The following is a 26,918-nucleotide window of genomic DNA, read 5'->3' on the forward strand; positions in this document are numbered from 1 at the left end:
CGCAGCGCGTGGCAGCTTATGATAACAGACACCCTTGGTCTCCGCTGCTCTGTTCTTGCGACTCTGGGTGGAACACCAGCTTCCATCCATCACTTTTTACCACATACAGTACAGCTTACAAAACTGAAGAAAAGACCTTATTAATGTTGGTTGTCTTCTTACTGATGAAAGAGCTATCTTGCTTGCCTGTGCCACCGGGTATGGAGGGAAACTCCGATGCCGCAAGCACAGGGTGGCCCGCATTCTAATTCAGGAGCTTGCAACTGACCTGCAAGGTTCATTTCTAGGAGAACTAAACGACTATCAGTTGTCATTTGGCACATATCACAGTTCCAAAGAGGTATATGGAAAATTTGATTGAGATCAGTGCACTTTGGAAAATTGTCGGAGTTGCCCTCTAACCTTGTTTTGCCGTTACTTCAATGTTGGCTTTTGTACACTAGCGCCATACCACCAAATTGGCTGCCTAAGCAACACCAAAAGGCTACCAAGTACAACGTTAGAACAACTGGAAGAGATATGAACAGCAAAGAGTGTATGTGCCGTAAGCCCATTGCATGAGGCTCAAAGCTGCTCTTCAGGATTCACAGTTCACATGCTGACGACCACCGACAACAACAGTTGCTGTTTATTCACCGCATTGAAGGTCCACCTATGACATACCTTGACCCTGTCTTCACCCTACCTTCCTCTCGACTGTCTGAAGCAAGTACGACTATGCTAATCTTTCCACCAAGGTATTTTGCTTGGCGACGAGCTTTGCAGGGGTGAGGGAGGATCATGAAATGCCAAGGCTCATGTGCTCTGCTCGCATGTGAACATTGGCAAATAGAATAGCTAGTTCCTGCCTTTCAATCTGGCGACATCCTTTCCTGCGCCACTGTATTTCTGTTCTATTGTATTCAGTCAGTCCTCTGGAGAAAGACCTGCCTGGTATGCTGATGTTGGCAGTCAATGCCTTGTAAGGATGCTTGAATCTAATCACATCACATCGACGCACATTATAAGATGTTGCTTCAGCTGCATGGAAAGCAGGTCATCAGTAGGAGGCTGAATGAGCACAAATGGTTGTTTTACAAGGCAGAACAACAAATAACTTATTGCTGTACTTTTACAAGCGGAACTTTGGGGTAGTGAGCTTCTTTTCAATACAGTAAAGTTCAATTTACTGTGCATGCATGGCTTACCAATAATTACGGCTGCATACATGCAGTACAAGTCAGTATTGGATTACGTTCTGACTAAATGCTGTCTGGCTTGAACCAAGAGTGAGAACAAATGGATGTGATTGATACGTTGGCACTGTTTATGCTGTGCTATGGCATATGTGGATAATATTTTACGCTTTTGTTTGAATATGCCCTGGCAGATTGAATATCAGGGTTTTTATTTCAATCTTCTATTGATCTCTCTTGCGCTCGTGTACATTGCGCCTGCTTTCAAAGCCGCTAATCCACTTTGTTTGTTCCCCCTCTCAGTGTCTGGACCGATTGAGCCGGCAGATTCATTCGACTTAAGCACTGCCTTTAGCGTCCATGAAGGCACAGTGCCTGCTGGCCACATGCTTCTCCAGTTTCCATCATCAGTCCAGCTGATCTTCACGAAACAGTTGGAAGCAGGAAATGGCGAGGTTGGTAAAATATTGCTTCCTACAGCGGTTAAGATGTAGCAGTGTGTTTGTATGTCCATCGAGAAAGGGGAAAGAAAACAAAAGGCACTGGGCAGTAGATGTGCTATATACGTAGAATCTTAAAGGGCAACTGCATGTACTATAGAAAATTTCTCGTTGTCCCTCTAAACAAAGAAACAGTGGTGTCGAGAACCCTAAAACGAGCATTCTGGTGCTTGGGGGTGCATTGAATATATTTTTAACTCTTTCGTGACTGTGCCTATAAAACGTGGGTCACCAGTGACCCAAACACGCCGAACGAGAATTTAAAAGTACGGGCGCTTCTATCAACTAGCTGCACCATCTAGCACATTCTGTAAGCACTAATGCTTAGTTCCCTGCATAGTTAGTTTTTTTTCCCGAGCGGCAGCGATTTTAACAGCAACTCGAAGATAGTGGTTCGCTTGGTTTGTTCGCGAAAATGGCAGACGAAACGGTAGTGAGACCCTCTCAGAAATGTTGTTCCTTAGATGATTCTGTTGCATCCGTAAGCGATTTTTCTGCTGTTTCTAGCAGAAGTGACTCCGAGGATGATGTCAAATCATGCGAATATAATTCGGATGATAAAAACCGTAGAATGAGCCTGGATCGTATTCAGGTGTTGATCAGTGGGTTACGCTTTCTGGCACATTGATTTTTTTACTTTGACTGAAATGTCGTGAGGATGTCTGCACTATTATATCTTTTATTTGTGGTGTCTCAACAGTATATGGTAAAAATTGGTGACATAACCTTCAACCAGCAGAGAGTAATGTTCAGCCCAAGAAGGCTACCCGACCGTGACCTCAGAGTAGCATTGCGCAGTGAAGCGGTAAGTGTCACAAGGAAAATGGGCATTTTGGCCATCTTTTTCACAGCGGAGGTAATAAACAGGATTTGGGTTTACAAAAATGAGTGTGCGTGGTTGCAAATCCTGTAGAAGCAGTCTATGCCAAAGATGATGGTTCTTGGGAAATGGTCACGGCTGCAGAGATGGTGAATTTCATTTGCCTGCTGATCTATATGGACATCGCCGAGCTTCCACGACTCCATCTCCCCAAGACAAGTACATCAAAACAAGTCCTACCGATTGACGAATTGGAGAAAATAGAAAAAGTGCTAAGAGCACAAGAAACTTGACGACTGGACAAATGCCACTTGTAACGCCGATTTTGCGCAGCGGCACACCAACCTTAGAAAAAGAAATTTTTTTACATCTTAGAGCTTTCAGACATGGTTCCACCAATTTCGATAATGTCAGACATTGAAATGTAAAGACTTTCTTGTAGCTTACAAGTTTAGAATATTTTTATTGTGTGAGGTGAAGCCATGCTTCATGAGGTTGAGGTGCGGTGTTCAGTGCTACCTTTTGGTATCCGACTTTTTTTCTGTGCTGCTATTTAGCATAATTTGCTAAAATACATATGACTCAATAGCAAATTTATTGCTCTTCTCAATTATGTGTATTGTCTTGCTGTGTATTAAAATTTTGTAGAGGGAAAAAAATATAACTGTGTAACCTGACGGAATACTGCAGTTTTCACTGGGCAGACAAAAAGATTTGTAGCTCATATGCTTTTTGAGTTAGATCATTGAAATTTCCTCTGATAAAGAAAGCTGTTGAGCAAGTATTTTGTCCATCTCAGATTATCTTTCGTTTTTTTTTTTTCTTTCATTTTTGGCGACATAACGTTAAACATAGTCTATGCAATGTTCAATAAACCTAGTTTTTCGTAAATATTCTTGCATATTTTACCTTAATATGAATTGTTCTAAGTAATACCATTAAAAACTACAATCACTGAACTTCATATAGAGATATAATATTACTGTATTTATCATATTATTCATAACAAAAAATAATTACTAAAACAGACAAAATGTGGTCAATATTCCCATGGTCACGAGAGAGTTAATACAGCTACCTTAAAATGCCACTCTTGGTTTCGACATGAAGTTTCCTGCACTTACCTAGAGGGAAAACTGGTGCTGCGAGCTGTTGTACGCATGGGAATGCTGGGATATGCGAGTTTCGTACTTGGCTCAGATTGGCATCGTTCACGAAGAGCCCGGACAGCTCGAAGACATGTCTGGCTTCAACGCATTCCTTGCGTCAAAATGGTTGATTTCGGGCTGAAGGAACACATAGCAAGCTATTTCTTTTTTTATCATTGCACAGAAACAAGTTTTATTTAACTTTGGAAACTTTTTCCTCGATGTACAATTTTACGAAGCGTCAAAAGCATAGAGGTAATATACTGACACCAGAGGAAAAGCTCTCCATAGGGCCCATGCATTGAAACCTGTAACCGCATGAGTTCCGCCATGATGGAACAAAATGGAACGTTGCCAGATCCTGAGACACTCGCTATATTTGACAGTGGTAATCAGTTTTAACCTACCAACCTAAGCCACGTTGGCGCTGTCAGTGAACATCTGCTGCGTTTTGATGGGTGAAGCCGTGTGTTAGTGTAGCGTTGTTTATGAAGCTGTCCCAATTGATAACAGTTAAAATTTCCACGTGTTTGTACATGGTTTTAGTAGGCACGCCTTACCAATAATGCATAACGAATACAGTTTCTTCATTCGCTGGCACAGGGTTCACTCGACGGATTCGCAGCTCGAATCAAAGAGCATAGGCCTTGGTCGCGCGGTGCTTCAACTTGCAATGTCGAGACACCTGTATCCACATTCTTTTTCAGCTCATTGCTGCCGTACTTAGTGCAGAGAGCCATAAAGCAGAAAAATGTCGATTGCAGCATGCAGCGGCGAATGTAAGTGAGACGTCAGCTGAAAGTTTCAATCAAAACTAAAGTTATACGGCACATGAAGTTTTATCGCCGTTAAGATGACTAAAACAAAAACTTTGGTTGCGCCTAGTTTGTACATAACTTTGAGTGCTTGTCTCATATCTTCTTTACCGTCCGTCCTGGTTTGCACTGAAGTTTTCAGCTTGAAAGAAAAAAGGCTGTCACATGAAGTCAAGTTGTTGGTATGTGGCGACAGAAAACACACACGATGGGATACTATGACAGCTACGATATACACGACACGTAAACCGGCACAATCGGCCGTGAGCACACACTCGCGCACTCTCGAGTGTTTATGTTGATATGGTGGCGCCGTCTAATAAGGCAGCCTGCAAATGCTCCGTTCCGCGCACAGTAAATTGCATAAATAGCCATTGTATTCTTTTGTAAAAGTATTCAAAATAAACACAACACAATATCCACATGTTTTTAAATGTGCAAATGCTTCTTTAGGATTGATATGGCGAGTATTGTGAGCGTTGTATAACGCTAACTTTGGCACATCTTTAAAGTATTGTGATTGCAACAATGACAACGTTCCAAGATGTCGGCGTTCTTGTGGTTAGGGGTCTCGCGGCCCAGCTTTTCTTCTAGCGTCAGTTTAACTCTATGGTAAAAGTAACGAACGGCCGTTAAACTTGGAAGGCAGACGACAAGGCCAGCGTTCACTCTTTGACTGCTTGTCGTCTGTTTCTTTCGTTGTTTATTATGCCGTACAGGTGAGTGGACTTTTATTCTAGAATATAATACGCATGAATAAGATCCATTTATAAAAGTATTGTTTTAGAGAAGCTTTATTTCCACAGTCGTATCCACTTTTTAGTTGCAGCCTCGCTCAACACCAGCCAACACAAGCTTCGCAGACACATATACCGTCATTCGCATAGACGGTGGTGCCAGATTTTCTTCTAGGTATTATTGTGAGAAACTTTGAGTTTCGATGTCGAGGGGGTGGTCTCACAGTGACGTGTCAGTGCAGCCTGACCTACGTCTAAGTCACAGGGGGACAGCAACTCGTGACATGCTAACAGCCTCTATCGTCTGCGGTCAGTTGCACATGGTGCATGTAAACAACAGTGAGTGGACTGTCGTTCAACTCTGACGGTGATTTTGGCTGCATGCAGGATGCAAAGTTCGCCAACCCAGCGAACTGTGCTGACTTGTCATGATGACGTCCATTGTGCTGGGGCTGTCTTGCGGATTCTGGGCGAAGAAAACTTCGAAATCACACTAAAATATTGTGTACGTGTTTCCTGGCTGCGGTGTACGGAGAGCGTTAACACTGCATGCGAAGAAAATTATCAATGTTCCTTCTGCGATGCTTCGGAATCGTTTCAATACTTTTTTGAACCGTTACAATGCTTGTGGTAAGATTAAGGGCAAAGCATCTGCTGGAGCTTCTTTTCGACTCGTTCACATAAAGGCTTCAGGCAGTAGCTAAATTGCCGATTTCTTTACATCAGATTAGCATGCTTCTTGATACAGGCATCTTACTGAGCACTTGCTGCCATCGCAAGGGGAATCGAAACACGCAAAGCCAACCTAAGCCGAGACCAGCCCACGTGAGGACACAAGAACAAACACAAAGTGCACAGCATCAGAGAAAAAAACAAACGAAAAGAACAGTTTTTGGCGTTTGTGAACCCAGTGGCATTTGGCTAACACATCTTGCCAACATAGATTGCGAAATGGCCAAAAAATGTAGCCGTTGATTAGAATTGGGTGCATCGTTGCACTTTTTAGACAATTTAAATTTCGGTATTCGACTGTAACGCGAGGGTTGACCTCAGGTAGCAAAAATTTGAAAAAAAAAAACTCTTGTTACAATCGAGTAAATATGGTGCGATGTTAGTTATGGGTAAATTGTATCTTGAAACTTGTTTAGGTCAGGTTCAGTGGCAGTTGTGATAGTAAGACATTCCAATCAGTTATGGTGCGTCGTAAGAAATAAAATGCATAATGGGAAGACTGGCAGATTACGCATTTGACGTTATATAAATGATCACAATGACAAAAGATAACTGGTAGTGACTGAAGAAAACTTGTCACGAAGTGAAGGATGGTGATAAATCTTATGGAAAAGTGATAGGTGGGAAATTTTATGGCAAAATGCTAAATTGTTTAAGTCAGGTTTATTTTATAGCTAAGTGACGCTGGTGTAACATGAATAATCTGAAAAGATGAATCACGCAGCATTGTTTTGCAGGGCTTCAGTGTTACTGATTGCATAGGTTTGTTTGGCATTCTAAACAGCGGACGTGTATTCTAGTTTGGGATGTGTATTCTGGTTATTGGGAATCACTGGGCAGTGCATTTGTTCTGCAGTGGATATAAAATGCGGTGATCTGGATGGATGTAATTCAGCATCAGTAGTATGCAAGCGCTTCAGTACATTTGCGCACGCTTGCCCAGAAGGCTCTTACTTCTGTATACAATTTTTAGTGATGGATATTCTGCTCGGCATTCAGGGTGAAATTGCTGCTGCATTTTCCACATAACTGCCAAGAAGCTGCTATTGGAATAAGTGAAAGGAGAAACCTTTTGAGTGCTCCACAAATGTGTTCTGATTGGTTGCAGGAATCTGGATGCGGCACGAGACTTGTTCCTCCAAAGCCAACTATGATCAGAATAGTGGAACCTGTCCACTCTGAGAGTCCTAAGCCAAGATCCAGAACTGGTACGAAGTTTTCATCAGTACACATCGCAGTGGCTGACTAGCTCTGCTTCTCAGCATTAGGTTTCAGGTTCGACAACCGGCTATGCATGCCAATGGAGGCAGGCCGTTCCTTCCTCAAGTTTAGGTGAATTCGAGACCTTACCATTCTATGGTCACTGCATCGTATCTTGCCAACTACTTCCACGTCCTGGACGATGCAGGGTGTGCGCACTGTATGAAGTCTATTTCATTCTCAGTTTCGCCATTAGGGCTCCTCCACGTCCACTTGCGATTTGCCCGTTTACGGTACGAGGTATTCAAGATCCGTAAATTATTGCATTCTGTGAACTCTACTATAATAACTCCCCTCTGGCATTTCTAGAACCGATGCCCTATTCCCCCATTGCCTGGTCTTAAGCCTGCTTCTTGCCTGCATTGGCATTAAAGTCACCCATCAGTACACTATAGTGCGTTTTCACCTTACTCATTGCTGATTCCATGTCCTCATAGAAGCTTTCAACTAAATGGTCATCATGGCTGGATGTGGGCACATAGGCCTGTACTACTTTCATTTTGTACCTCATATTAAGTTTAATTACGATACTTGCCACCCCCTTCAGTAATGCTATAGTATTTCTCTATGTTGCCAGCTATACTTTTATGGATAAGGAACCCCACCCCCAGTTCTCTTCTGTCAACTAAGCCGTGATAGCATAGGAGTGCCCATTCTTTAGCATTTATAAGCAACTCGGGACGAATTGCAGCTCATGATTACTGCATTAGACAAGGAAAGCAGAACGGGAGGTCTGAAAATTAATGTGCAGAAAACTAAAGTAATGTACAACAGTCTCAGAAGAGAACAACACTTTGCGATAGGTAGCGAGACGCTGGAAGTGGTAAAGAAATGCGCCTATGTAGGACAGGTAGTGACTGCAAATCCGAACCATGAGACTGAAGTACTAACAAGGTAACAAAAAGAATTAAGAATGGGGTGTAGCGCACTTGGCAGGCATTCTCAAATCATGAATTGTACCTAGTTTGCGACTATCCCTTGAGAGGGAGATATATAACAGCTGCATCTTACTGGTACTTACACACGGAGCAGAAACCTCGAGGCTTACAAAAGGGGTTCAACTTAAATTTATGACGACGCAGCAAGCCGTGGAAAGAAAAATTATAACTGTAACCTTAAAGAACAAGAAGAGAGCAGAGTGGGTCACGGAACAAGCGGGCATTAAGAACATCTCAGCCGAAATAGAGAAGAAGACATGAACACGGGCAGGGCATGTAGCAAGAAGACAAGGTAAGCGCCAGTCATTAAGAGTAACAGACTGCATTCTGAAAGGAGGCAAGCATGTGAAAGGGAGGCAGAAAGTTCAGTGGGCCGATGAGATCAAAAAGTTTGCCGAGATAACGTGCCTGCAACAAGCACAGCGCAGGGTTAATTGGACGAACATGCAGAGGACTTTGTCTTGCAGTGGCCGTAGTCAGGCTGGTAATGATGATGAGCTACAGTGTAGTCTGCCAAATTTTTCGTGCTGCAAATTTGCGTTGTGGATTGCCAACTAGCCTGGTCTCGCACCTTGATACAGCCGTGTCATGTGATTTTTGCCATGCAGCCAAGGAGCGGCATAAGTGCCACCTGTGCACGAAAAGCTTCGTCGCGTTAAGAGATCTGCGCACGCACCTGCTGAAGCACCAGGGTCACAAGCCGTTCCACTGCCACCTCTGCCCGGCCACCTTTCTGGCTCGTGGCTACCTGGCCGACCACCTGCAGAGTCACTCAAGGACCAAGCGTTGGAAGTGCGACGACTGTCCACGGTCTTTCCTGCGCCCTGCACAGCTCGCTCGACACAAAGAGCGTAGCCACTCCAATGTGTCATGAACGCTGTCGCAGTGTTGTGCAGTGGTGCCACCGAACGATTTCAGTAATAAAGTAGAGCATGATGTTCTATAGTGGAAAGCAGTGATATCCTAGAAAATTGAGCCACTGTATGGTTACAGTATTGTGCAATTCTCAGTTTACATTTATAAATTCTTCTTAGATGGAGTTAAAGGTGAACACTTGAGAATGTCTAAAGCCTTAATATTGTACACCGCAGCACTTTTGTAATCGAGAGATTAAGGTAAATGGTGGGACGCGATGTACGCCACAAGTGGGGCATTCTGGAACACAAGCCTTATGACGTAGTACACCCACAGTGCAATTAATGAAAAGTACTCAAAATACCCTAGACAAAAGAGAACATTTGAATACATTACAAAACGGAATAAAATGCAACTTGTGCATTTCAGTCTAATTAATGTAAAAAAGGACTTCTTGGTGCTACCCTTGAGAACAATCCAAGTTCAGCTATCCCCAGGCTGTGCTCTATTGTGCTGTAGCACTGGCTATCAGGGGGCAGGCATGGCATCAGAAGGTTGTTCTCAGAGGTGGGTGGTTTGAATCAGTGTTGCGGAATGGGCGCCTCCATTCTATTCCAATTCCATTCCGGGGAATCAACTTGCTGCAGTTGCATTCCTTTCAATTCCTCGGAATGAAAAAACTTAGTTCATTCCCACTCCGGGAATGGCTGGGCAGTTCAATTCCATTCCTGTAATTCCTCAACGTAGGAAACGCACCTTAATAGTTTTATCGAATTAAAAATGAACGCCCCATAAAGCTGATGTCACCAGATGCTTTAAGAACTGCAAAAGTATGCGAAACACGTGACCAAGGTCGAGGGATGGTAGCTTGGTGACATATCTCGTGCAGTACAACCACCCTATTAATTCCCATAGGGGCAGTTCTCCCGGTACCTATAGTACTTGCATGGTCAGCATGTTGAACGAATGGTGATGTTTTAATATTGTTTAAGCTTAAATGTGTTAATGCTAAAATGACGACATTGCGTATTTTTATGCTGACAAAAGTAGTGTTCAAGAAGACTAAGCAGTTTTGCCACGAGTCTGGAGCGGTCGTGAATATGGAGAGAACTAATATTTGGCTAATGGGGAACAAAACCCTCTAGATCTGCTGGTATTAGTTGGAACAGTGCACCGCTCGGACACCTTGTGCCTTTGCGTCGAATACGGAACGCTGGGCTGCACTGCTCGTCAGCGCTCAAGCTTGTCAAGCGCGCCTCGCAAGCATGGATGGGGTCAGGAGAACAACTTTCTGTGCTCACCTGTGCGCAGGTATGCAATGTCTTCCTTGTCGCAAAGGTTATTTGCATGTGTCAAGTATTAAACTGCTTGTGAGGTAGAGATCAGGCTGTGCATAGAGTATTCTTCACTTTCGTGCGGGGGTATCAATGTGAACCAACGCGCAAGGATAATTGCACAGGGAAAATGCTGCTTTATTGGTCTAGCGGCCATCGCCGTCTTCATCGGCTTACTAATAATTATGGCGCGCACAGGCGCATGTGCATGCGGACGCTCCTCGAGGCCGCTAGAATTGGTAAATTCGAGGCTTTGACAAACTTTGAAAAACAGCGCGTAGGGGGACGAAAACGTGCTCTATTTTCGGAAAAAGGCTTAATTCCATTCCCATTCCATTCCGTGCAAAATGCACTTAATTCCATTCCCGTTCCATTCCTCTAAGCGTTGTCCCCATTCCATCCTGGGGTCGCGAAAATGTGGAATGATTCCGGAGTCATTCCAATTCCGGAGTGGCAACTCCGCAACACTCATTTGAATACGCTAAGAGTATGTGGACCACTAGAACATAATTTTCTTAAAAACTAAGCATTTCCTTGGCACGAAACAAGCACTAAGAGGTTTCTGGAATGCTATTTAAACTATCCACGTCAACTTAATTGGCCTTTATGGTCCGTTTAAGGTGATAAGACATTAATTTGGGAATACATAAAGTTAGTGTACTGTAGATAAGACCTCAATATTTGAAAGCCTTGGGATGAATAACATTGTCATAATTAACAGGTGAAGCAAACTAAAACATAAGGGCAGTTTTGCATAGCGTTAAAGTGCAGACGAGCTGTTCAGTAAAATAGAAAAAAAATTACACCATCTACCACTAAACGGAACCATGAGGGGATGCAAAGCAGCATTACGGGTGCACACCAAGTTTCCGTTTACGTTCACTCGGCGTTTCCGTTAGTGTGTGTGGTTTGTATTTAGTGTTTGTGTTATTACGTAGCGAGCCCTGCGCTGCTGCTGCTCCGCGACGATCTCAATCTCGGCAGAGGTTGGAGTGCTGCTGCAACTGGCGCCGACGTTGACGTTACAACTCATCTGAACGGGAGCGAAGCGAGAATGACGGAAGCCGAGAAGAGGTTCTTGATGGAAAAAGGAAAATAGAAAGGTGGGGGAGTGACACAGTAACTGTCTCTCAGTCGAGGACACCACAACCGCGTCACTTTAGGGGAAGGGGGGTAAAAGGGAAGGAGGAGAAGATGGTGGGAGGAAAGGGAAGGTCACAACAGGTAGAGGGCTGGGGGCAGAGGAAGCGGGGACATCCGTCGTCGTCGTTGCTGGTCAGGCGCTAAGCATGGCCTAGAGGCGGTCTGCGAGTTGCGCGGCATCAATGTACTCGAGCACCGCGCGTAGGGCACCGCGAACACGGTCCATGGCTCCGGCCGGGTGCAGCACATCGTTCATGGTCGCGCAGGGTAACCCTTGCCTCCTGAAGGCGCGCGCGAGGTGCTCCCGTTGCGGAGCCAGAGCGGTACAGGAGATGAGGAGATGCTGGAGTGTTTCTTCCTCACCGCAGTCGCCGCATAGGGGTGAGGGAGCACCGCGAAGGCGGTGCCGGCGCTCGGCGGGCCAGACAGAGCCGGTCCGCAGTGCGAGCAGAAGGGAGCGCTCCTTTCGGTTTAGCATTCCCTCCGGTAGATAACGCGGGGGGCAGCCGGAGGCTACGCGCGCATCAGGGTGGTTGCGAGCGAGCTCTCGCCGGATGTTCTGGCGTGCTGAATCTGCGGAGTCCGCGTACGTTGTCAGCGGAACCGCGGGGTCGTGTGCAGTCCTCGCCAGGTCGTCAGCAGCTTCGTTCCCCGCGATTCCAACGTGTGACGGTATCCATTGAAGAGCCACGTCGCAACCGTGTTCTCGCAGTGCGTGCAGTTGAAGGGCTACACGCTGTGCGAGTGGGGGGGGGGGGGGGGGCGCTCCTCTTTGGCGAGCTGGCGGAGTGCCGACCGCGAGTCCGTGTAGATCGCGGCGCGATCGATGTGCGCCGATTCACGGATGAGGTCAGCAGCGAGGTGAATTCCTACCAGCTCCGCCGTGGTGGAGGAGGCAAGGTAGGCCAGCCGGCATTGGCGCTTCAATGCCAGCTGCGGTGCCGTGCAGGCAGCGGCCGCAGAATGGTCCTGGAGCACGGAGCCGTCAGTGAAAAACTGCACTCTTCCTTCCAGGTCATGTTCCATTCTTGCAGCGGCTTCTTGTGCGATGGCACAGGCGGGTGTGTTCCGCTTGGAGCAGACCCCCGGGAGCTTGAATCCGATGGAGAGAGGCACTCGCCGATGAGGGGGAGGCCACGGGGGAATCTTTGGAGCGCTGTCCGCGACGATGGCGTCGAATGTGCTGAGTAGCAAGCCAACACGGTAGTCGGGCAGTGCGCGCAACTGAGATATGATGGCTGCTCCATCCGGGGCACGGTTGAGGCGTTCCAGGTGGTAGAGCGCGCGCATTTCGCCTGTGAGTGACGCCGGCCAGGCGCGGGTCTCCGCGAGTGTGTCCGCAATGCGCGAATTGCGCGGAAGTCCGTGGCACATTCGGAGCACTCGGCGGTGGTCGGCGTCGATCGCATGCCACTGGATGGGGCGGAAAGGCACAGAGGCAGCACGTAGTGCACCTTGGCCATCCCAATGGCCTCGTAAATGGCCATCGCGAAGGAGGCGGGGCATCCGTCGCCTCGCGCGAGTATGCGACGCACACAACACTCAACACGGCGCATTTCACGGCGTGCACGGCCTACCTCGTTGTTCCACTGGAGTCTGTGGTCGATGGTGAGGCCAAGGTAGCGCACGTGTGTTTTCCACGGCAGTGGGACACCGTGCAGTGTGATGGGGGCAGTGGTGCGGCGAGTACTGGCGCGCGGATGCACAAGGAGTGCCTCAGTTTTCGCAGCCGAGATGCGCAGGCCAATGCCGTCCAAGAACCCGGCCACGGCCACGAGAGCACTCTGGAGGCACCGGCGGACGGTATTGGTGTAGCGGGTGGGACCGCGCACATACAGGGCGATGTCGTCCGCGTATATCACCGCGCGCACAGCAAGCGTATCACCTTTCGGGAGGCATTCAATGAGAGGTGCGAGGACCAGGTTAAATAGGAAGGGGCTCAGCACACTCCCCTGAGGCACACCGGTGGTGACAGGGCGTGGAGTACTAGACACCCTCCCCACACGGACAGTCAGTGAGCGTTCGGTGAGGAAGGCCTTGATGTACCGGAGGAGTTTGCCCTGTACTCCTAGCGCACAAACCGCGTCGATGATAGCAGCGTGTGGTAGGCAGTCAAAGGCCGACTGCACGTCGAGGAGAAGAAGCAGGGCTGTCTCACCGTCGTGCAGTGCCTGCTCAAGCGTGCCAACGACCGCGGCTATGCAGTCGGCTGTGGCGCGCAGGGCACGAAAGCCGCACTGTTGTGGTGGGAAAGTGGCGCGCGCAGTGGCTATCCATTGGAGGCGATGAAGCGCCATCCCCTCCATGGTCTTTCCCGGCACTGAGGTAAGAGAGATCGGCCGGTATGACTTCAGGTCTCGCGGCGGTTTACCGCGCTTCAGCACCGGGACAACCATCGCTGTACGCCAGCAATCCGGGAGGGAGCCGCTGCGAAAGACCTCGTTGAAAGCAGCGAGCAGGAGGTGGCGCTGGCTGTCATCGAGGTTCTTCAGCATGTTGTGCGTGATGCCGTCCGGTCCCGGGGCGCTGCGGTGACGTCTGCGGTTCAAAACACGAGCAAGCTCGTGTTCTGTAAAGTCTGCGTCGCACAGGCAGGCTAGGTGCTCCGAAAGGACAGCGTCAGATGGCGCAGGAAGCGACAGAACTGTACGGCGGCTTCTGAGATTCTCGGCGCTTACGCGCGTAGGATCGGCGGCTGGGGGAACAAAGGCGTCTGCCAGTAGTTCAGATAGTGCGAGCTCGGTAATGCCGCGCGCCACCGCGATCGCAAGGAAGGGGCAGCGAGGGGCCCTAGGGTTTAGGAGAGACCTCATGATGGGCCAGCCGCGGCTGCGGCGGCGGGGCTCACTCAGAGACGAGCAGACACCCGTCCAGCTGTTGCGCCTGAGGCGCCGCGCTTGTCGTCTGCACACAGCGTCAATACGGTTTTGTTCCGTCCAGTGTTCTGCACGATCGGTGCGAATGGCACGGCGCTGTGCGCGGCGACGGGCAGCACGAAGGTTCAGAAGCTTAATGTCAGGGCATGGGGAGCCGGCTGGAACTACACAACGCGTTGTGGCCATGCGGGCGCACTCAGCTACGTGCGAGAAGTAGTCACTCGCGGGCTGTCGGGAAGAACACAGCTCACGGAAGACACCCCACCTCACCACATCGTACACTCGCGTCGCCCCGCGACTCGGATGAGTGGGGGAGAGGAGGATGGGGTAGTGATCCGACCCGGCGGTGTTATGGGCTCGTGTCCACGTGTAGGAGCAGCACTGTGACACCAGTGCCAGGTCGATGCAGGAAGGGCGGCTTCCGCGGCGGACGAAAGTTGGCTCGCCGGTGTTTAGGATAACGAGGCCTGCAGTGGCAATCGCGTCCGACAGGCACCGGCCGCGTAGGTCTACCTTCGCGGAGCCCCAGCTGTTGTGGTGCGCGTTGAAGCCTCCACAGACGACACAGTCAGTTGATAGCGCCGCGGCAAGGTGTGGCACGAAAGCAAAGTCACAGCTGACGTTCGGACGGACGTACACACACGCCACCGAGGTATCGACACCACCCATGCGAACCGTCACAGCCACGCACTCCACGTCGTCGTCACAGAACCGCTCGCAGGAGATGCACGCGTGTGCGATGGACGCGCGCACATACAGAGCAGTTCGGGGGGCGCCGGGGGCGTGATCGGCATCCGTGCAAGGCACATCCGAACAGCTGTTCTCCGCGCATACTGCCGGGCCGCTGTAGCCGATGAAGCCACGAAGCGAGAGGTCCTCCGCGCGGGCGCGCGTCTCTTGCAGAGCAAGAGTGTCAAAGTCGCGCAGAGACCGGTGCTCCGCTAGCTCAGCATGACGGCGGCGCAGCGAACGGCAATTCCATTGCAGGATGCGCGGCCTGGGGCGGTGGTGTGGACCAACGTTTATAGAACCAGTTGGTGTGGACTACTCGCCATGCTGGTTCAGAGCCTGGTGTGTGGCGAGAGCCGCCGCGCACAGCGAGTAGGCTGGGGAGCTGGGTGGGAGGAACTCCAGCGCTGTACGCACTGCTGCCGCTAGCACGGCAATCGCCGACTCGCGCCGATCACGGAATGATCATTGGGAGCTGTGTGTTGCCGATGAGTCACTCCGAGAATGACCGCCGGCGATGTCAGCGAAGAGCACGCACTGTCTGACTGGCTGGGAGGCATGCGTCTGCCTGAAGGAGCTCGGGGCTGAGGCCTTCTTGGCGCCCTGTTGTGGATGTGCCTCATGGTGTCCCGGCTCTCTCCTGGCTTGGGTGCGGGCTTCTGCCAGTTGGCGCTCCCTCTGCCAGCGAGGGCAACATGGTTCGTGTGGCGGGGTGTTTGTCGCCGCAGAATATGCACTTCGGTGTTGCGGCCGTGCATTCGGCGGGCTCGTGGGCACCCCCACAGCGGAGGCAGCGCTGGTCGAAAGTGCAAGCCGCTTCTACGTGGCCGTACCGTAGGCAGCGGCCACACTCGACAGGCCGCGGGCGTCGTGGTTTGACGGTACGGCGCTGCTTGTAGAGGGCAACCTCCGTGGGTGGCTTGCTGCCCTCAAAGCGGACGATGATGTTGTGCCCGGAACGAGAGCATGAGGTCACAGGGAGGTTCGATGAGATGTTCTCCCGGATCTCTTCCTCTCCGAGTGCCGTGTCAACACCGAATATGATGCCGCTGCACGTGTTGTTTGCGGCTTGCCTCGCACGCACAGCGATGCCGCATATGTCGCTGATGCTGAGTAGCGGGTCAAGTGGAGAGCCGGTGGGCGTGTCTGCGGCGACGACGTTGCGTCGGAAATTGACACGGACGCGAACCACACCGTCTACTGTGGCCAGGAACGAGGAGATGGCCTCCTGTGTGGATGAGCGAAAGTTTGTTCTCCTGTTCCTGGGCCGGTAAAGGACCGTCTCCACAGGGCCGCTGGCGTTGGCCCGGGGTGCGGGGCGGCGAGGCGCAGCAGCATTCTGAGCACTTGCTTTCGTTTTTGGTATTGCAAGGGCACTCTGTGGAGCTGAAACAAGTGGGGCGCACAGAGGGGTGCCAGGGGGGGCACCGGTAGGGGGGAGCAGGGGAAAGGCTGCTGCCTCCGTTTCAGTAGTTAGGGTGCCCAATACACAGCTTGGGCGAGTGAGGGGCTGGCTCCTTTTTGGGGGGGCCTCGCCGCTCGCTTGTGCTGCTTGTTGTGTCAGCTGTTTGCTTCCCTTCTTCGCTGACGCCGTGATATCAGGGTTGGGGGCAGGAGGGAAAAGGGCTCCCGGGCTGTTTGCGGTGGCCGCGGCCTCTCGAGCTTGTTCAGGTGGGGAGGCAGTTGCTGCGGAGGGGGCAGGTGGGGAACCGGTCGGGCTGCTCTCCGCGGTTGAGACGGCGGGAGGGGAGAATGCCGGGGTGACTTGCGAGCACGAGGAGGGAGAGGGGAACTCGTGACTGGTGTTCCTGTAGCTCTGTTGGCGAGGGAGGGAAGACAGGTTTTCTTCCAGCTCCGTCTCTCCTTGGTTGCATTCCTTGCCATTCTTGGGAAATGGAGGGATGGCGGGGGCTCCTTCAATGGCGGTGGCAGACGACGTTTGCGGCGAGAAAATGGCGGCGGCCGTCTGCTGTGTTGCCTCGTATTGAGGGGGGACGTCGTTGGAAGCAGGGAGGTTTGTGCCGTTCTCTGCCTTGTCTGTTTTCGCCCGTGGTGTGCGCCGCGGGAAGGCCGAGGTTTTCGTCGCCCTTCGAGTACGCCTGGGAGTGCTCGGGGCATCCCCCTTGCGCAGGAAGCTGGTGGCGTCTCTCAGTTTCCTCGTGCGACATTTTGCTGTGGTGGTGGTGGCTGAGAGGCGAGGTGGGCTGGCCCGTTGTACATCTTCCTGTCTCACGAGGTCTGCTGCCTTCTTCACAAGAAGGTCGTAGGCCCTGGAGTGGCTGGTGCTGCCGCTCAAGGTGTAGCCCGGGGTGAAGCCCGGGGGCAGGTTGTCCTCCATCACAGAGGGTGGAAGGGCACCACAGGACGTGCTGTCATGGGAGGCGGTGCATTAAGGGGGACGGGTTAGGGGCCTACATTGAACTTGAAGCCCTATGAGGGCTGCGCGCTAGGCGCTTGTTCAAGAAAAATAAAATAAAGCACGCACGGGTGGCATGAAAAAGCTATACGAAAGAAGAAACTTGGAGACGGAGCAACCCGGAGACGGAGCAAACTCGACCGACCGTCACAGCACGCGCAGGGGAACTCACCTTGTATGGAACGATCCGAGAAAAGCAACTTTTCTCGGAACGATCCGAGAAAAGCAACTCTGACGGAAGCCGAACGAGCGCACGCGCTTATATGAAATGGGGGAGGGAGAGGAGAGAGTGGGTTTACAGGCTGCAGTGCGGGGGGAGGAGAGAGAAGGCGACCGAACGCCTGCGTAAAGGAGGAGAGCGTGCGGCTGCAGCTTGGGGGAGGAGAGGAGAGAAGGTGACCGAACTAAAGTCCCTATAGGGGGTATGCACTTGACGTCATCCGCGAGGAGCGCTAGCGGCGGGGTCGCCATTTTGACGGTCCGCGCACTCGCCGCACGCGCAAAACTCGCTGCACGCGCTGTGTCCGAGGTTCACACAGCACAAATGACTAAAGACTTCCGGAACACCTGCTGCACGCCGACTCATGGACAGTACGGACGGCGTGTGCGAACGGACCTCCAAAATGGCGCGGCGATGGTGTTGCCGCCTTGCGGATCCAGGTTCAGTGCATACCCCCTATACCTTAGACCGAACACCTGCGTAAAGGGGGAGAGTGGGAGAGAGTAGGCGCATGCGCAGTGGAGCGTGGACGCCACCAGATCAAGCTCGCTCATAAGATGCTTCGCATCTAAAACCGACCACAGTCAAACCACGTGATGGGCAACACATCCGACAAAAGAATAGCTTCATTATATTGGACATTCATTTTATAAACATATCTGGGAGTAAGTGATGAGAAAATCTTTCCAGGTGTTTTGTTATTTCCAACAATCTATAACATCTGTGCCGATTATGCATAGTAAAGGGAACGACGCATATACCAACGAGGATGAAGAGAGGCACACTGTAGGCAAACTCAGCACACAGCGAATCGACACCCTTTTTAGCGGCGGAGCTCAAACGGTGTGCGGCGTGACCGCCCTTACTGCGCATGCGCAAGCCCTCTCCACACCTCCTCTCCCCTTCCCCTCTTCCTCTCTTCTCTTTCCCTCTCCTTTCCCCCTCTCCACTTCCTCTCCTCGTTTAGATAAAAGGCTCGCGTTAGGTCGTACACACGTTCAGTCACTGCGCCGGTGTCATGAGTTCCAACGTCAACGTCGGCGCCAGTTGCAGTAATACCTTAATGCCTGCCGAGATCGCGGAGCAGCAGAAGGCTCGACGCGCCGAAGCGCAACGTAAACGTCGGCAAGCGGAGCCCGAGCTCCGGGCCAGGGAAGCCCAGCGCAAACGGCAACGTCGGCGGGAAACTCCTACAGATGAAACGCGGGCTCGACATGGCGAAACGCAACGGCAACGTCGGCAAGCAAACCCCGCAGTACGCAACGCCGACGTGGAAGCCAAGCGTCAGCGTCGAGCCGACGCGTCGGCTGCGGACAGACGACGCCCCAGGTAAAAATATTGCAACTGGAAACAACTGGTCCCAACTGGTCTCATTTAGGACCCACTGGGACCGAATTCCCAACTGGGACCCACTGGCAACTGGTCCCAACTGGGAACTTGACCATAAGACACTTCACTGGTCCCAGTTGGGACCCACTGACAACTGGTCCCCACTGGGAATCCTGCCATAAACCACTTGATCTGTTCCCAGTTGTTTCCAGTTGCAATTGGGACCAGTTGGCAGTGGGTCCCAGCGGGGGCCAGTGGCTCTTACTGAGATCTCAATAACAGCTAGTTGCCTGTTGCAAATGGTGTCCCATTAGGAACTACTAAGTGGTCTGAAGCTGGTCCCATTAAAAATCCAACCTGATGGGGCTATTTATTTCCTGGGGCTCCAGTGCAAGATAGAAAAAGCAACCTTGGATAATGTTTTTTTACAAACATTACACAGCACTCACATTTTTTAGTGTTTTGCGGCAATTTAGTGTTTTTCCGTGAGATTCACGTACCCGTGACCTAAAGCCCCTCCATGCGTTTTAGTAGACGCGATGGAGGGGCTTTACCGTGACCAATGGGAGAGCATTGCTGCAAAATAAGAGGTAACATATATGTTACATGCATGTCTCAGAATAGCCATATCAATTTAATAGATATACGCAGCAGACCAACCTTCTAAAAATTGACACTACGAACACTATTCCAAAGTCATGCCGGCCGCTTTTTTTTTTTTTTTTTTTTTGAAGTCGCTTACAGCGTTTGCGGCCCGCTATTTCCGTCATTTAACGGGAAAAGCCAACGCAAAGGTTTGCGTACATTTTTAAAAGGCCGCCTCCCGATAAAGCTAAGTAAATTCCTAGGCGGGAGATTGAAAAACAACTACAGGCTGATCTGGTGTCCAGGACACACAGGCCTGGAGGGAAACGAGAGTGCAGACGCTCTTGCTCGAGGGCTCACGAACCGAGCAGAGCCTCGACCGCACTTTCAATCCCCTCAAACACTTCAGGAGAATACTAACGAGGAGGACAACGACCCATCCAGAATGGCCCCTCGCGAAATTCTGGCTCACCAGCGAGGCACTCGACAAAAATACAGCGCCCCCCACAAATCATTAGAAGGGGAGGACGCGATTGACCTCCGTAGGATTCAAACGGGGGTCTTTCCCAATCTACAAAGATTGAACAAAATTTTCCCAACGCTGTATGGGCACGCCTGTCCGTGGTGTGGCGGCTCGCCATCTCTGTATCACATCTCGTGGGGATGCCTAAACCGACCACCAACTTTAGATGCCTTTTTAGGCCAGTACAACCTATCTAATACTTTCGAGCAATGGGAGGCCCAGCTCGCCAGCTCTGACCCAGAGGTACAGCTTGCGCTTCTGGGTCACGTCAGGCAGGCAGCAGTAGCCAGTGGAGCCCTGGACTTGGGGCCCCACCCATCGAGCTCATGACCCCTTATCCCAACCCTTATAAATAAAGTTGTACTACTACTACTACTATTCTAAAACTGCCTATTATCGTCGTCTTCGGTGAGTAAAAGGAGCAGTGGGAACTCCACGAACGGGAATCGCTGCGTGACCGTGCTACGCACTTCCTCGTGTTTCGTAGTAGTGGAGCCGCATTTGGTTTTAGAGCGCAGATTTCAGACGCTCGTTCCTGCGTTGAGCGGCGTCGCCCTCGTCGGCGTAACCAATTAAGCGAACGACGACGAAAGAGAGCGAACGCAGAGCGCAGCGAGCCGCTGTCTCAGCGTCTGCAATGCCTCGTGAAAGCTCGCGCTTCTCGTTACAGCGCAACGCATGTCTCTCGCGCGCGGGCACGAGAAAGTGGGTTGACCTGCGAGGCTTGGTAGAAGATGTCAGGTTGTGTGTGGAACGCTCTAGCGGGCTCTTAGAACTTGCATCTACTTTCCGGGTACAAGTTCGCCCATAATAAACTGGTTTTAGACCGCAGATCTTAGGCGCCCGTTGATGCGTTGAGCGGTGTCGGCGTCATATTAACCGACAAAGCTAACGGGCGAAAGAGAGCGAATGCGGAGCGCAGCGGAGGGTGAAAGACGGCGTTGGTGAGGAGAGCGGAGGAGGAGGGAACGACAGTGGCGACAGGTGGTGAAGCGACAGGTTCCGCGGCGGCCACCCGCGACACCACAGTAGTGCGCGCATGGCCTCCGAGATTAGCCGGCGGCGCGCCGCCGGCTAATCTCGGAGGCCATGGTGCCCGCCGTCGTGCTGTCGCCAATGGCGTTATCACTAAAGTATGTGGCAGGGTTCACCGATACCATAAATGGAAATGAAGAACTGCATAAACGGAGGTCTGTCTGCGGCAGCTGTTGTGGAACGCGCCCACGCGCTGCCTTCCGCTGCCTCCCGGTTAGCGAGGCAATCGCGCCTCAACTTATCGCAAAATCAAAACACCTGGACAGCTGCGCTCAAAATTACCATTAGGCAGTATCGTAATCGGTGAATTTTTTTCGCATTGTTGACATGCTCCCTTAACCTACCGTTGACGCATCTCCCAGTATGACCAACGTACTTTTCCGCACTTCAAAGGAATTTCGCACACAACCCCTTCTGTGCAATCAACAAAGGGCCTCTTAGGGCTTTGTGCCGCTGACCATCTGCATCCTTGCCTCCGGGTCGGTCATTCTGCAGAGCTTAGACAGCGTGCATGGTGCAGCGAATACGACTTTACGTCGCACCGCTGGGCCATCTTTTTCAGGTTGTGTGAAAGATTGCTTCACACCTTCGCGGGCGATGGCGTTATTTCTTGAGCAGGCTCTCTGCAACCGAAATGAGGAGGGGCTGGGGATACCCAGCGCTTAGCAATCTGACGCTCGAACGCTTCTGAAGTACTGCGTGGGCAAGATTTGCCAAGATCGTTCTTGAGGCACGACGTGGCAATATCTCGTTTAACAAGCTTAGAGTGGGCTGACTTGAAAGGCAAAAAATGGTTTGTGAGCGCGCGGTTCATATAGCACCAGCAGACGCCAACACTTTTGAGATCAAACCAGGTATCTATAAACAGGGGCGTAGCCAAGGGGGGGGGGGGGGGGTTGGGGGGGTTCAAACTCCCCCCCCCCCCCCCGAAATTTTTCAGTTTTGCTTGCGTATATAGGCACGCACACACACAAACGCACGCACGAACATACATAAAGTATGGTTGAACCCCCCCCCCCCGAAAAAAATTTCTGGCTACGCCCCTGTCTACAAATCTAATTTGGCCATTTTCACTGGGAGTTCATGCGTTAGACTAAGTTGGTTTATCACATCTAAGAACAAATCAAGCAGCACTTTGCTTTCTAGTTCAATACCCTGCGGGTCACAATTTAAAACAAATAAACAATCATCAAAGTACCCCAACACGCAAAGAACATTTTCATCGGTGAGCGAAGCGTTGATATGACGATCGAAATCAGCAAGCACCAAACTTCCAAGCATATGGGCGATGCAAGAACCAGTGCATACGCCTTGCTTTTGCAAGTGTGGAATCCCTTCAAACATTACGTATGTACATAGCAAATAAAAGCTTAATAGTTCTAAGAAACCACTAGCAGGAATCCCCGCACAGTTTTGGAAAGCAACGAAACCGTATTTGTCAATGGAATGCTCAACGCATTGAAGGATTAGGTTATGAGGCTGGGAATAAAATAGATCTTTAATGTCTGTCAATCGAGAATACTTCACAGCAGGCACGTAGCCAGGATATTTTTTCGGGGTGGGGGGGGGGAGGTGGGGGGTCCATGCAGTACGACAGTGGAGTGAATAAGAGGAGATGCGAAGAGAAGACGAATAGTGGGGAGCAGAAATTATACCGACTTGCTCCGTAAGTTAGGTCGTAGTGCTTTTTTCGGCCTGTTGTCTGCGCATCGTATTGGTCGCAGTGATGTCATCCGATGAATCGAAGGGCTGAGTGACAACATTAATAATATTATCCAGAATTTACGAGCCAAAACCACGATGTCATTATGAGCCACGACGTAGTGCAGGTATCCGAAAATATCGACCGTCTGGTGTTCGTTACGTGCACACACATCGCACAGTACACGGGTCTCTAGCATTTCGCCTTCATCGAACTGTGACCGCCGCGGCCGGGATCGAACCCGTGACCATCGGGTCAGCAGCCAAGCACCTTAACCGCTACTCCACCGTGGTGGACTGAATGACGACATGATGAGCGCAACTAAGGCGGACCTAAATCACAGGCAACAAAATAGGCTCGAAGAGTTGTTTCTAAAATAAATATCGAGAAGCCAACGGAATCACGCAGCAGTTGGCACATAACGGAGTCTTCAAATCACAGCATTTTTAAAGAGTAGATCAATCTGCATAATAAACAGGGACGTCGGATCACAAGATCAAACCGAAGGCCGGGACAGCAAACTGGTGCGGAACGCTGCTAAGAGCATATGCGCGCTGCTTTCGCCGAGTGTTTTTTAACACGAAAGTGTTTTATGCCGGGGTCCACCAAGACTTCAGTGACGTATTGCCGTCACGGAAATGACGTCGAAAAATTTGCACGATCGGATGGCAAACAAAAAAAGTTCCGTCAATGGGCACTAAACCCACGACCGCTCGGTCCGCAACAGATGCCGGGCACGCTATCCACTGCGCCACGGCTACAGACTCCAGAGGCAATAGAAACGCGCCTTTTATATCTACTACTCTCCCGGTCGGCGGGGTGGTGTTGCCCTCTGGGAGCAGTAAAGTAAAGTAATTCGTCATTACTGTGGCCTCCGCGATTAGCACCTGCAACGCGTTACACGTCCGTCCCATTCAGCGCGTTTTCTATCGAAGTTCCACTTAGCCCAAGCGTCGTAAAAGCGTCGGCCTCGCTCATAGCATCACGCGAATCCAAACCAAAAAATTCACCTCACCTCCCCGAAGGGAATCGTGAGGAAATGCGAATGCGCGCCGCCGCTTGCGTGCCGCGATGGAGAGCGCGGGCAGCAGCGGGATCGGCCCGGCGCCGCGGCCGCTTGGTCTCGGCCTCGCACCGCTTCACCTGAGGATCGGCGGCTCGGCGCTGACGTTTCGCAGCCGCTTCGCTAGCACGCAATTCGGCGTTCTCTGCTCGTCGTTGACGTTGCTTGGCAGCATGTCGAACACGTATTTCGTGGTCTTCGGCTCGGCGTTGGCGTTTCATAGCAGCTTCCCGAGCACGGAGTTCGGCGTCGGCAGCTCGCTTCAGGCGCTTGCGTTCGGCATCACGCACTCTTTGCTCCGCAGCCTTGTCTTCCACGTCAGCCATCTCGCGTCAGCGAAAGTCGGCGAACGGGTCGAGAGAGAGTAGAGCGCGCGCTCCGCTCCATTTATATAGGCTTGCGAGCGAGCGAACGGGAGAGTGGGGCGCCCGCCGAGAGGAGAAGCGCTGAAGCACGCGCGTACCCTCGCCCACACTCTCCCACACACGCGGGAGCTCCGCCGAGCTCCCGCGATGCGAGCGCCCTCACGCGCTCCTCCTCTCCACTCACTCTCCGCTGATCCGCCCGCACCACCTGCTCCGGTTGCTAGGGGCGAGGAGGAGCGCGCGCGCTCGCACCTGTTGCTATGGGAGAGGGAGGCGGGAGCGGAGAGATCGGGGACGCCGCACGGCGCCTGACATAGCTCGACTAAGAAATGCATTCGCATTTAAAATAGCTCTGCGACGCGCGTCTGCCTCACCTGGCTGTAACACCCCGTTCCCCGCTCACGCACTCGCCCCGAGAAAAATCGCGGCCGGGCTATCAGGGCGGCATGACGCGCTTTGCGTTTCCCTCTAGTCCAGCCGTGGTGTTCAATCACATTTTAACATGTCGCGGGATGGCGACCAAGCTCTGCGTCCAATATGCGATGCTTTTCTGGCTATCACACCTCGTTCTCTGATTACGCTGTTTGTTTAATCATTTAACGTGGACGTTAGTCTTCGGGATGGAGATGTACCACCAATCGTCAAAGTGGGTGCGTAAACGTTAAACGGTGCCATTAGCTGCGAGACATCAATATACATTGTGCAAACTCTCTTATATCAATGTACAGTAAACATTCAGTTACTTCTGTAAGGGCAAGCTTTACTTTCGTGTTATTCCGATTCCTATGACGGAGGATCAACTATGTTTTTTTGGCTCCTGTCGAAAAGCCGAATTGCACGACTTCTCCATCCAACGAATTAGGCAATTCTTCTCCACACGGCTGCAGTTTCTGCTTGTACTTCTCCCGTGCGACGTCGTCGAGCCCTTTCATGTGGACGCTAGACATCGCTCCAAACACATCTGAAGGAATGCGCCAGAATTAATAGAGCAACAAACTCAAACACACCAGAAAATACAGCCGGGACCATTGAAAAAGTATTACCGAAAGTGACGCACAGGAAGTCTTCTTGGGCAGGCCGGAGTACTGAAAACACCCCAAGGCAGGCCCGTAGCCAGGGGGGAGGGGGGGCTAGCCCCCCCCCCCCAGCTAGGCCCCCCCCCAAAATTTTGGTGAAGTAGGTGTTTTTATCAAAAATAATTAATGAAAATAGTTGTTTTTCACAAATAGTCAATGTTTTTAGCAAGTGCCCCCCCTCCCCCCGAAAAAAATTCCTGGCTACGGGCGTGCCCCAAGGTTATGCTCGCTGAAAGCTTAAGCGTAAAAAATGCCTCGCACATCCACCGAGGATTGAATACTAGAAGCTACCGTCTATGTCACTGAAATGCTAGACTTCACCACCAACCGACGGTGATAAGGTGCGTTCGTTTATTCCAGGCACGTCAGGAGCGCCGTAGAGTACCGTCACGTCGACGGGAATGCTAGATGATGCCCTGACTTTTCTGGTTTTCCTCAATAGCCAATCAGCGCGCACCAAAGACGATACTTTTGCGATTGTCGCCTTTTGCGATCGTTTAAGAATACGGCCCCTGATTTCACTTCCCTTTCTGTGTTTTCGACTGCGGGAGCGGAGACATCGTGTAGCCGGAAACGGTAAAATCATCATAGGCTCACCGCTTAGTGCTGACATTGTCCACGTGTGTTATAAAGAAAGAAGTGATGAGGAGGAGATAGCACCTGTAGCAAGGGTAGTGAAGGCGATAACAAAACCACTCTTTCGTCCTTGAACTCTAAGTGGTTTAAGGTGCAGAAGTGAGCATCGTGGCATGCGCGATAGCGGGGGGACTATGCCGCCATCTCTCATGAATACTACGTCAGCCGAAGTTCATTGGAGCAGCCAGTCGCGATCAGTTCGTTGAAAGAAAATGCCAATCAGTCCGCCATTGTGCGAGTGATTTGTTGAAGACAGGCCACTATGGCGGATTGTGGACGAACGCACAGTTTTCGCGGCCACGCCGTCGCAGGCGTCAGCTGGCGCCCGACGCGGTTTGTGGAAGCGGTACCGACTTCACGGGTGTGCGACCTCTGCCTCATGATTCCAAAGCGGATTGTGCTGTTGCCGTGTGTACACACTGTTTGCCAGTCGTGCTGCCCAGCCAATTCCCGAAGAAGACGGTGTCCGTTGGACCAAAAGCTGTTCGAGGAAAATGAGTGCAACGGTTACGATTTTTCTACCAAGGAAGCGAGCGTCTTGAAGGTGAGAAAAACGTGAAGAAAAAGAGTGTGATCCGGCTATGTTATTTAGGCTACTGCATATACCTGCCACTTTAACGGCAGAAGGGTGGGCGTTTCACTAATGACGAACGTGTAGTACATCTCAAGTTGTCGGCTATGCACTCTAATCACGGTAACGTTTACGACAGCATAAAAAGACATGTAACTTATAATTTATAAGTTACGTGGCTGTTACAGCAATTTTATCTTTGTGTTTTCTTCATTTCCCTCTCTCATAAAGGTTACATCGACAGCAGCGTGCCAAGTTAAAAGCTAAAGCACCGCGATGAGCATTGTAACCTTTAGATTGTAACTTATAAAAGCGCAATGACTCATCCGTCAGGG

General features: G+C 51.0%; 2 protein-coding genes across 2 annotated transcripts; one reads left to right on the forward strand and one right to left on the reverse strand.

Moving 5' to 3' along the window:
• LOC119372271 (zinc finger protein 366) lies at positions 1 to 9,179 on the forward strand. The gene is made up of 3 exons (XM_037642750.2): positions 1 to 1,630; positions 7,036 to 7,135; positions 8,734 to 9,179. The coding sequence occupies exons 1-3, from the start codon at positions 1,319 to 1,321 to the stop codon at positions 8,997 to 8,999; spliced, it is 678 nt and encodes a 225-aa protein (XP_037498678.1). The 5' UTR covers positions 1 to 1,318; the 3' UTR covers positions 9,000 to 9,179.
• Positions 9,180 to 15,681: 6,502 nt separating this feature from the next.
• LOC119406663 (uncharacterized) lies at positions 15,682 to 17,400 on the reverse strand. The gene has a single exon (XM_037673393.1). The coding sequence runs from the start codon at positions 17,398 to 17,400 to the stop codon at positions 15,682 to 15,684; it is 1,719 nt and encodes a 572-aa protein (XP_037529321.1).
• Positions 17,401 to 26,918: the final 9,518 nt, after the last annotated feature.

Source organism: Rhipicephalus sanguineus, chromosome 10 (genome assembly GCF_013339695.2).
Source record: "Rhipicephalus sanguineus isolate Rsan-2018 chromosome 10, BIME_Rsan_1.4, whole genome shotgun sequence".
In the NCBI taxonomy this organism is placed as follows: Eukaryota; Metazoa; Arthropoda; class Arachnida; order Ixodida; family Ixodidae; genus Rhipicephalus; species Rhipicephalus sanguineus.

What these genes read in the sequence shown, in the direction of transcription:
- LOC119372271 (XM_037642750.2), top strand. Translation starts at nt 1,319, where the DNA reads ATGGCATATGTGGATAATATTTTACGCTTTTGTTTGAATATGCCCTGG. An exon ending in TGGAAGCAGGAAATGGCGAG is followed by an intron (nt 1,631 to 7,035) that starts GTTGGTAAAATA and finishes GATTGGTTGCAG; the next exon opens with GAATCTGGATGCGGCACGAG. An exon ending in TAAGCCAAGATCCAGAACTG is followed by an intron (nt 7,136 to 8,733) that starts GTACGAAGTTTT and finishes TTTGCCATGCAG; the next exon opens with CCAAGGAGCGGCATAAGTGC.
- LOC119406663 (XM_037673393.1), bottom strand. Translation starts at nt 17,400, where the DNA reads ATGGAGGACAACCTGCCCCCGGGCTTCACCCCGGGCTACACCTTGAGC.